The following is an 11765-nucleotide window of genomic DNA, read 5'->3' as shown; positions in this document are numbered from 1 at the left end:
GTAGTGGGGGGGAGGGATTCACCTTAAGGCCAAGACAAAATTGAGATGTTGATCCTTTCCCTTCAGATGTCAATGGGGCAGGAGCTTATAAACCTCTGATTATTGTGATAAACATCTGTCTTAGACTTAGCTGCAGCTGTGTGGAGCTGTTGACTGTGCCCCTTCAGTAGATAGGAGGTGAGAGTAATGAGATGGTTTTGATAACTGATTACCTGGACTAATCCTAGTTGTTTAGAAAGAAGTCGACTGCATCAAGTTTTAAAAGCGGCATTTATTAGTTGAAAATAAATGTGTTCATATGCTCTGGGCAGCATGGAATTCCTGTTTTTAGTGAGCTTGAAGTACATGAGAATTCATTAGATCCGTTATTTATGTGCTTATAATCACTACCAAATTCAAATGAGGGGATGGGTGTCAGATGGTGGGAAGTGTTAACATTTTGTTGAAATCGAAAACTTCTTCCTTCAGCAGCTCTCCATAGTTGGACCAACTTTTGGAAAGAGATTAAAAACACACTACAGTGTTTATATGGTGAACATTTATTACAACTGGATGTGATAAGACAAGTGTGGTCTGAATGTTGTTTACAATCACAACAAAGCTTGATCCAGCCCAGCATATACAAGTGTGAACATGAGCACGTTTAATGTATGAAAGTGACGCCAAACAGTTACACAGCTTTAAAAATAGAGCGCCAGCTAGTGCCATTTTACTTCATTCAACTCACTTTGTAACATGAAAAGGTTCTAAACTTTTTTATGTTCTGATCGCTAGGCAATGCCGTGGAAGGAACGGAAGCTGCTGTAAAGTTCTTAGTACTTCTAACTGGAAGGAGGCAATAGAGAAGCAAAATAAATTTGGCTTTTAACAAGCACCCCGTAAGGAACACTGGTACTTTCGAGATTGACTTTATGCAACACTGAGAAGAGCCATTAACAAATTCCAGAAGAGTCTGTTACCAAAAATTCTTGGCAAACTGATACTCCCACTTAATTTGGGGCCACCAAGAGCAAACTAAGTAAATGATTAGGACCTTAAAAAATTCATCTCAGGAATCAAATGTGCCTTGACATTGTAACCATTATGTGCTATTATAGAACATTCTTTGTCCCTTGTCTTGTTTGCTCATAGTATACTTTTTAGTGGAAAACAATAACATTCCAATCTAGTCATCTAAAAGAATTGATATTCTTTTTGTTTTAATGTATGGAGTATCCAATATAGGTCTTTGGTATAAATTTGGTTTTTGCTTACAGTTTCAGTAGCTCAATTTTCATTCATTTGATCTAACACGTAAATTCCCTTTGTTCTTACACAGGTTGAAATGGTGCTCTATCTAGTCTTTGGTTTCATAAAACCAACTTTCACATTCGAATTTTGAGTTTTCTTGGTCAAACAGTAGTATGAATATTTTGCATGATTTTTTGATATAAATATGTTATCCAGATATAATTCTCATATATGCACATAATCAGCTAAGAGAAATGGATCTATAAAATACCCCCAAAAGGAATCCTTTCCTATAACGTTCCAATGCATAATTTAAGTCCCTTAATTTATCATCTTTGATTCACCAAAGTTCCCTTTAAAAAAATTGTATAGGTCTGAATGAAGCAGCTTAGCAAAACAGTTAATACTGACAAGACATCATCTTACACTGTTAGCTAACATGGACATGAAGGCAGTGGCCATCTACAAGTGTGAAATGCCACAAGAAGTCATCAACAAGGGAGAAGTTATGTCAGTCCAATTTCTTCAAGAACACTACGTGGGGTCTCAGCTTCCTGTGGAGGGAAAATGTGAGATTCTGGTAAGCAAATCCAGGGAGGGCCCCTTAGAAGGTGAAAAATGGACACGAAGAACATGCCTCAGAAACATCCTACTTGTGACAGCCAGTTAGTTCAGTGCCCCAATTGGAAGCCACAGAAAAACTATCTCCACATTTATTATATGTCTACTGTAAATGCCCCCACTGTATGAGGGCACCATTACTATAACACAAAATGCAATCCAACCCAATGCAATGTACAATGGATGAAATCACTGGTAGTCCGTTAAATCATTATCTTAATTAAATATTATCTTAATGTGAAAATCAAGTCGCCTATGCTGCAGCATTTTTTTCTATGCTTTTTTGGTTCCATGTATTTATAAAAATGTCTTCCTCTTGAAATTTTTACTTAAATGTTCACAGCAGCAATGTTTTAGAAAGAGTCGCCTTCCCAGATCTTCTCCGGGCAACCATCTCTGGAAGCCACACACAGAAGACAACACTTTGGGGCAAAAGGAATTTGGTCAGCTGGCAAGCTACCATTGAAGTCTCACTTCCAGCCCAGCCTTTTCTGGTTATTGTAGTGATGGAGTCTAGCAAACTTTTCTGCTCCACCTGGCCTTCAAACATAATCCTCCAGAGCTCACCCTCCTGAGGAACTAGTATTACAGGCATGAACCACTGAGACCTGGATTAAATCTCAAAGGAAGACAAAATAAAGTTGCTAAAAACAACTATTTCTAAAGTGGCTAACTTTGCACATTACAAAATGCTTAAAAAGGCATGCAGATCAACTTTTAGGAATTACTGCAATCTTGCCCTTAAAAGGCAATATTATATTTTAATTATGGATAACAATGTGAATTTTTGGTAGCAATAAGAACCAAACTTACTTTTGCATCCTAATTGTGGTACAGCACAAAAACAAAGAAAAATCATATTAAATAATAAATTCATAATGCATTAGGCTCAATTATATATAAGGCACTTTACAGTGTAATCATAAATTACTTAAACTCTACGATCTATTTCTATATTTGGAAGTCAAGAATAACAGTACTACTTACCTTCACATGTTGAGGTTAAGAGAATTTAGGTCTCAGTGCCTGATTTATAGAAAGTGCTTTAAAAACATTAGCTGATAAGTTAGACAACTTGAAAACTAAATGAAGGTATTTTAGTATTTAGTAGTAAGTTGAATTACTATAGCCAAAAAATGTACATAGTGTGACCTGTTAATATGTTTCTGCAGTAATGAAAATCTGGGTGAAAGTGTGGTTTAGTGAAAATGGCATTTTTTAAAGGGTAGTCTCATCTATATGTCCTTCCCAAGTGAAATTCAGTTTATTTAGGTTATAATTTTTTAAATGGTGGATAAAAGAACAAATTAAATATTACAAGAATACAATCAGTGAACAAAAAAAACCCCACCCTGTATGGCATTAAATGATCAGTTTTTTAAAACGCCAAGGAGGAAAAAAGCAGATAACTTGTTAAAACTTTAGAAATTTAAGACATATCAACCAGACAGATATAATATAAAGCTTGTCTGGTATGTGGTTCTGACAAACCAATCATAAAAGACACTTTCTTCCAGACAATGAGGAAAATCTGAACCAGATATGAGAATTACTCTTAACTCTGTTGCGTGTGGAACTATTGTTAGGTATTAAGTATTCAAGGTGAAACAGAGGAGGATGTCTCTAAAATTCCAGGGCAAAACTAGAGGGAATGTTCTTGAGGAAACAAGTAGAATATTAAGTTGATGGCTGGTGGTGTTGAGTATACCTGAAGGTTCTTTGTAGAATTTTCTGCATTTGTGTCTTGAAGCTTTCATGGCAGGTTATTTTTAAAGAAAATCAAATGGAAAAGTAGCAGCTCTCTCAAACTCCATATATGCCAATCTCTTCCATTTATAATGTTTATTTAGCCTTTAATCATTAAAGTACACTGAGTAATAGCCGAACCATATATTTAATATTTTAAGCTAGTTACTTCCACTTAATATTAAATAATTTTTAAAAATTAATGCAACTTTTAATATGTTTAATGAAAGGATGGCTTGACTTGTATACAGTTTACATTCTCAGTTTATCCTGGTAAAAATGGCCCAGAGCTATTTTGTAGAGCCAATCAAATTTCTCCTACATACTCACTGCCTAGAGATTTTTATATAGACTTTCTTGAGAAAGAATCATGATGCTTTTTGAATATGCATTATTTAAAGTTTCCTTCCTAAAAAGCCAAGTTTCATTTATACACTTTATTCCTTTAAGACAGTGTAATTTGAACCTTTTTTACACATTTTTTATAATGTAAAATGTAATTTTCACACAAGTTCACATTAAAGTTGCAGTTCAAAAATATTTAGGAGAATGATTATTTAAAGTGGTAAAATCATAGTAACAACATTGAATGGTGTTTACCAAGGCCTGTGGAGACCAAGAAATGGAGAGTGGTTGATTTGATGGGTATAGAGTCTCTTTTGCAAGATGAAAAAGTTCTGAAGGTATGTTGCACAACAATGTAAAAATACCTAACACCACTGAACTATATGCTTAGCAGTACTTAACATGATTAACTGGATGTTAAATGTTTTCAAATGACATGTAAAAAATTACCTGGGATAATAAAAATATAAAATGTTATTTTATCAAAGGGGATGAAGAAGAAAAGGCCATTCACATGAGTTGAAGTGCATGCAATACTTTTATTTTAGACATGCAAGGAAAGCCCTCTCAGAGTCTGCTAATTTAAGCAAGCAGCTGGATACAGATAACCACAAGAAAGCAACATTTTGTTACAGCTCAGCCCACAGAAACCAAAGCAATCAGGCAGGAGACAAAGCAAATTTATTTCTGCAGCATTAAAACCAGATGAACACCATACTGCAGGACAGAGAAAGGCATGGAGAAAAACAAATGGAAATGAAAGAGCAACATTTCCCAATGTTTCAAATGTTGTAAATACAGCAAGAATGGTAACAATGGAGATGACTGATCAGAGTACCTACCTAATACTAAGCTTGCTCCAAGCACATTTTCAAAGGTCTTCTTTCAGTGGTAAAGTAGTATCTTTAAGTTATTGTTTAGCACCAAATTACTTAACCCAGGCTTTAAACTCTTTAGATCCAATTAATTACTTGGACTTTTCCTCTCATAATAAAATATGCTAAAAGTTTAAAAGCATATACCACACTGGTCTAAATTAAAGTTTTGGATATTCAGAAATATACAATCCTAGTTAGCCAAAAATTAAAGATTTAAATGGAGGCTTATATTAGATAGCTACTAACTAATCAAATATAAAAATTTAGAGGCTGGGAATATGGCCTAGTTGGCTGGGAATGTGGCCTAGTGGTAAAGTGCTCACCTCGTATACATGAAGCCCTGGGTTCAATTCCTCAGCACCACATTTACAGAAAATGGCCAGAAGTGGCACTGTGGCTCAAGTGGCAGAGTGCTAGCCTTGAGCAAAAAGAAGCCAGGGACAGTGCTCAGGCCGAGTTCAAGCCCAGGACTGGCAAAAACAAAAACAAAACAAAGAATTTAGATACTGAAAAAAGTGAATATTCGACATTTTGTACTGTAATACTATAGTGAAAGGGCTACTACCAAGCCTTGCAGGGCAAACTTTGCTGACATCACTTTCTGATAATTTTTAAAGGGATTGTTCAAGCTAAAGGCATGGCCCAAGTAGTAAAGTCCTGCCTAAACAGATTGTTTGAGCTTATTATATAGCACAAATCATTGCATAAATGTGGCACTGAAAAGTTTCTTTAAAATTGAATGTTCTAACCTGAAATATCATATAATAAATAGTACAGATTACTTTTACTTTCTTGTATTATTTCTGGATAAATTTTTACATTATACATAGAACATATTGCTTCATACAGACCATAGTCACACTAAATAATTTCTTTTCTGGAACTGAAGACTGAACCACACTAAATATTATGGCACTGCTTATTGTGAACCAAGTGCTTTAGCTATGTTTTCTTTGGTAAACATTGATTGCCAGACTTTTCTTATACAGTTAATCCATATGGTTCATTAATAATCACATATGTGTGTTTTGATGAATATTACCCAAAATACTCACAGGCCATATTTTGTCAAGAAAAATTAAATCAGAAATGGCTAACACATACAGAATGAAGATAAAACAACAAAGGGGGTTTGTGAAAAAGATGAAAGGTATACAATCAAAAATGGTACTGGTTCTAGAATAGGAGTTCCATTATTATTTTACAAGACAGTAAGACACCAAGCTGAGGATATTTTCTTTCATAAGTACATCAGCTCTCTATTTCCTCTGGTACATTCTGCATACTCGATGAGTAGTCATTTAGTACACAGGGACATTAAAATATTCATGACGTGGCTACAAAAGAAATGCATATATTCTTATACACAATATACAAACTGGTACTGACACAATTAGATTTCTAGAACTTTAAAGTTAGTAAAAGTTTAAGGGGTTGTTTACTTTTGTTCTTTGGTTTATGACTGAATATTTAACTTCTTTAATAGTGCCCAGTTCAGACTCATATTTCTACTATAAATTTCTGTATGTAATGGCAAACAAAATGTTGTGCTATATTTACAAAGCAAGGTCTTTCCTTTCACTCTGAAAATATTTTCAGTGTAACTCAATAATGAGCAAACTGAAAATCCAATTTGAATAGTACCCCTTACCCGTGCCTTAAGTTGATTAGGCTTTTATTGCACAAAGTAGGAAGCCCTTCCCCAAGAAAAAAGTAGAACTAACAAAAATCTAAGAGTGTGACTTTGAGACTAAGTGTATTAATTTTTTTTAATCCCCAGAGATTCCCCTAAAGAATTCTCTAAACAGATTTCTCAAGGTGTTCATGCCCACAAATGAATCTAATGAGAGATTTCTCACATCAACAAGGAAAAATGATACCGTGTGGTGAGGGTCTTAATTTGACCCTAGAGGGTTGCAGATGGTTTCCTGGGGCTTGAAGAATTCTCTGTAATTAGAAGCAAAGTTCGGAACAAATGTCCCTCAGGAGAGGACTCACCAATTGTCACAGGGATTACACCCCCATCAAAAGGCAGTGAATCCAAGAGGGTTAAAACCACTTATGAGTGTTTGTAAAGTGTGCTCATGTTAACATTTATTCAAGTTGTAACTTTGAGACATTAGGTCACAAAAGCAGATAGACTTTGAAAACATTTTTTGGCCTTTCCTGGAGCTTGAACTCAGGGCCTTGGTCCCTGACCTTTCTGCTCAAGGCTAGTGGAGCCACAGCTCCACTTGCAGCTTCTTTTGGTGGCTAATTGAAGATCACAGACTTTCCTACCTCCTGGGGAGCTAGGATTACAGGCAGGAGCCACCAGGGCCCAGCATTTTTATTTTTTCTTAAAGTAACAGACTGAAAGCTTATATTAGACAGTTACTAAACAGGTTCCTCAAGATCTTCAAAAGACAGCTTCCCTTTTTCGTCCACTCACAAAAATTCCACAAAAATTTAGTTACTCCAGTAACTAAAACAATCATATTAACAAATGCTTCATTTCCATAAGAAACTATCATTTTTCATAGGAAAATTGTATTCCTATACCAATGATATTAGCAATTCACAGTATTTAAGGATTCTTTTGTGTCAAGGAGCCTCAATCTATTTCAAAAGCCTACATTAAAAATAAATTATTTAGGGGCTGGCGATATAGCCTAGCGGCAAGAGTGCCTGCCTCGGATACACGGGCCCTAGGTTCGATTCCCCAGCACCACATATACAGAAAACGGCCAGAAGCGGCGCTGTGGCTCAAGTGGCAGAGTGCTAGCCTTGAGCTGGAAGAAGCCAGGGACAGTGCTCAGGCCCTGAGTCCAAGGCCCAGGACTGGCAAAAAAAAAAAATAAATAAAAATAAAAATAAAAATAAAAATAAATTATTTAAAAAAAAACTGTAAATTAGGGCTGGGGATATGGTCTAGTGGCAAGAGTGTTTGCCTCGTATACATGAAGTCCTGGGTTCGATTCCCCAGCACCACATATATACAAAATGGCCAGAAGTGGCGCTGTGGCTCAAGTGGCAGAGTGCTAGCCTTGAGCAAAAAGAAGCCAGGGATGGTGCTCAGGCCCTGCCCTGAGTCCAAGGCCCAGGACTGGCAAACAAACAAACAAACAAAAAAACAAAACAAAAAAACCTATAAATTATATAAAAAAAAGAACTCTATGAAAACATTAACTTTAGAAAAAAATAGTATTCTTCCCTTGGTATTTAACTTTTCAAGTAATGCTATAATATAAAAAACAAACAAAACAATTTTAACGACAAACTGAATTCATATAGCCTACTACATTTTGTTGCTTGTCAGTATTCCAGCACGTATTCTAGTATGCTTTCTTACACCAATGAAAATGCTTGCTGTGATATAAATTCTGTTTTCTGGAGAAAGAACAAGAAAAGTCTGTCAAATAACCTTTCATCTAAGTATCAATTCTTTGCCTTTATTATAGTTTTTAATCTTTAAAAAAATGCCCCTCAATTTTATATTACATCAGTTAAAAAACAAAAGAGAAAGATGGTTTCTCAAACAGGGGTGAGTAAAGTCATTCTCTCTAAATAAAACTTTTATTCTAAATGAAGACAGGTTCTATACGGACTGCTGTAAAACGTGACCACGCCAGGCGTTGGCATCGCCCTTTATCTGATAGGTGTTTCACTGCCTGTGAGTTGTGGTAAGCCAAATTTTTCTGTATAGCAAATGATCTAGAGTACTGTACTTAAACAAGAAATTAGCATCCACCAATTTTGAAGGATTTCTCCTCTTAGTAGGAAACCCTTCTTTAATGGGAAAACCTCCTTCCCAAAGAAAAGAAACCCTAAAGTGCACAGAAATAATAATGAATTGTATCTAGTTCTAAGTTGCTCTAAGATGTACTCAGTAATTACCCACTTTAGACTGCAAGGCTCTGAAGAAGTTCTGCTATAAATAAATGCCTTAATGATCATTTAACCTTTAAATCTGACTTTAGGGTATATAAATATGCCCATACTTAACTAAGATTTTTTTTCTCTTATACATGGAACAACAGTAGATTTGATATAAACTCTAGTGATCTGGGCCCTTGTAACACTAGTTTATCTTTTCAGTCACAGAAAAATCATATTACTTATGAATACTACAATTCTTCAATTGTATTTAAAGTTGACATGAAGTCTGTCATAGTACATAGAAACTGTGCAGCACTAGACCTATTGGTTTACTCTTCCCATAGACATGGACACGGGCACTTTTGGAAATCATAAATGGTCTATTTCTGAATATACCAAAATGCCTGTTATTTAAATTAAGGGGGAGTAAAGGACAGAATTGTAGCATAGAAAAAAATTAGTGCAATTGCTATAATGGACAAATAGAAGCCTCAAGTTGTCTTTAATACACATTTTTGCATTTGCGTGTGTGCGCGTGAGTGCGCGTGAGTGCTAGGATTTGAACTCAGGGCCTCATACTTGGCCAGGCAAGCAGTCTTCCTGCTGAGCCACATCTCCAGCCCTTTTATATGCTGCTTGTTTTTGAGATTCCTGCCAGGCCATGGAGCTATATCAGGATCTGCCCATGTTAGACTTCCCATTGTGGCTAGGACGATAAGCCTGTACTTCGTTTAGCTCTCGATTGAAAATGGGTCTCATGAACTATCTGATTAGGCTGGCTTTGAACCTCAATCTTCCCAATCTCAGCCTCTTAAATGGCAAGGACAGTAGGTATGAGCCATTGGTGCCTGACTACGATAGATTCATTAGAGACCTGTTTTTCTGAATAAAGATGGTAAGTGTATCATCCTTTTCAACCTGAAATAATCCTTTAGCTCTGGGAAATCTTGTCCTTCACTAAATTGCTCCTTACTGAATTTATTGCCAGTCATCAACTCTCCTTGGGTTATCCATACTTCCCTCTCTAGTGCCCAGTGGTTCTTCTCTAGATGATGTCAGCTTTCAAGGCCAAGGAAAGGACAACAATTTGTAATTTTGCTCATCTATCTCATGATTTAAAAATGTACAGCTTTATCCTATTACTGCCTCATACTAAAGGAGAAAGACGTTTTTGTCTTAAATCAATGCTTTTGTCAGTTGTGGGGCTTGAACTCAAGGCCTGGGCATTATCTGAGCCTCTTTGTGCTCAAGGCTAACACTCTACCACATGGGCCAGAGCCCCTCTTCTGGTCTTTCAGTGGTTAATTGGAGATAGTCTCATGGGGACTTTTCTGCCCAGGCCAACTTAGAAGCACGAGCCTCAGATCCTAGCCTCCTGAGGAGCTTGGATTACAGGCGTGAACCACGGGCGTCTGGCTTAAACCAGTGCTTTTCACTCCATTCCCATTATCCCTCCCAATAGAGTATAGCTCCCCCTTTGTCTTATTCTTATCACTCTCACCATCAGAATCTTCTCCTTAGTACATATACATGCATCTTCAACTTTCCTCTGTGTCAAGGTTAACTTTGTTCTTAATTCCCTGTCAAAAGGACCAAATGTAATGGGAACTATTGTATAAGAAATACTGAAGACAGGAATTAATTTATATCTATTCTCAAAACCACCTACCTTCTCAAGAAAAGTAAAATTATATTACCATAACATTTCCTAGATATGCATCAGAGTAGGCTTATGATTCATAAGAAAGTCAACTCGAAAGCTGTAACAGTGCAAAGCTATGTCTAGATGCTTATGTCTCGTTGAAAAGAGCAGAGCTTAATGAAACCAAAGGTGCCAGTATTGTGAGTAGAGCTAAGAATAAACACCTAGTCTCTTTGGTTCTAGTACACAATGTAGTAAAGTGCTCTTGTTTGTCCTTGCCATTTTAGAACACAGTAGTTAGTCCTGTGGGTTGCCCCAACAGAATTGTGAGACAATTTGAGTTATGGGCCTAAAGGGTCAAGGAATATTCTAACTCACCAAGATTTAAAACAATGAGTTTTTAAAAAGACTGAAGTGTGTGTGTGTGTGTGTGTGTGTGTGCGCGCGCGTGTGCCAGCCATCACTGGGCGGAGTGGGGGCTTCAATTCAGAATTTTGTTGGCTAGCTGGAGGTGGGTGACTGCAGCTTCTTTTTTCTGTCTGGGCTGGCTGTAAACTGCGATCCTCGGAGCTCAGCCTCCTGAGTAGCTAGGATTCAGGGGTAAGCCACTGGCGCCCAGCTAGAAGTGAAAACGCTTTTAAAGACACATTTTGGAGAACAGGATTCATGGTATCAGTCTTGTCTCATGCATGTTTGTGAATTATTAAGAAGCCTAGTTGTTTTTTTTGAAAAAAAATCATATGAGCCGTAAGTGGAGAATGATACAGTTACATCAGATGATGTCTAAAATGGCCAACAGCAGACAATACTTTATGTGCTGCACATTTATTTTAATAAAGTCTACCTTAGTTTTACCATGTCTTCATTTGCACTGAAGCATTTTTCCATTAAACATTTGCAATACTCAATATGCTATTTTACACTTCCTCAAAAGGGAGGGAGAAACTTAACATTTCCACAGGTAATATTTAAAATTAGCTGCTACTAGATTTTTTCCTCATGTGATATGCCTTGAGTATCTTTTCATATCAATACAAAGAAGATCCATCTTACTTCCTTAGCTATGGTTACAGGTGGATGTGTGACTGTGTTGTAATTTTTCTTTTCTTTTTTTTTTTTGGCTAGTCGTGGGGCTTGGACTCAGGGCCTGAGCACTGTCCCTGGCTTCTTTTTGCTCAAGGCTAGCACTCTGCCACTTGAGCCACAGCGCCCCTTCTGGCCATTTTGTGTATATGTGGTGCTGGGGAATCGAACCTAGGGCCTCATGTATAGGAGGCAAGCACTCTTGCCACTAGGCCATATCCCCAGCCCCTGTAATTTTTCTTAACCTTCTTTCCCACTGATGGATGTGTGGGTAAGTCCTAATGGCTTAACATTATACTGAGCCTATGCTTACATATACATTTGTATATTTCTGTTGGGGTTTAATAGGTCAAAAGATATAC

The 11765-nt window shown here is 36.8% G+C and overlaps 1 protein-coding gene across 6 annotated transcripts in view; it reads right to left on the bottom strand.

Moving 5' to 3' along the window:
* Positions 1 to 521: 521 nt before the first annotated feature.
* Ap1s2 (adaptor related protein complex 1 subunit sigma 2) overlaps positions 522 to 11765 on the bottom strand; it is a 29390-nt gene continuing 18146 nt past the window's right edge. For 2 of the 6 annotated variants that reach the window (XR_007209345.1, XM_048336014.1), the window contains one exon: positions 10180 to 10258. Coding sequence is in view for 3 of the 6 variants with exons in the window: in XM_048336014.1 (XP_048191971.1) it covers positions 10217 to 10258 (42 nt within the window). In the remaining 3 variants the exon portion in view is untranslated. Of the gene's footprint in view, positions 1785 to 2664; positions 2674 to 5319; positions 6158 to 10179; positions 10259 to 11765 lie in introns of those variants that run through there. The other 4 variants (XR_007209347.1, XM_048336011.1, XR_007209346.1 and 1 more) reach the window with 4 other exon arrangements.

Source organism: Perognathus longimembris, chromosome 28 (genome assembly GCF_023159225.1).
Source record: "Perognathus longimembris pacificus isolate PPM17 chromosome 28, ASM2315922v1, whole genome shotgun sequence".
Taxonomy (NCBI): Eukaryota; Metazoa; Chordata; class Mammalia; order Rodentia; family Heteromyidae; genus Perognathus; species Perognathus longimembris.
The sequence above is the reverse complement of the archived record's forward strand: the minus strand, read 5'-3'. Positions and strand labels throughout refer to the sequence as shown.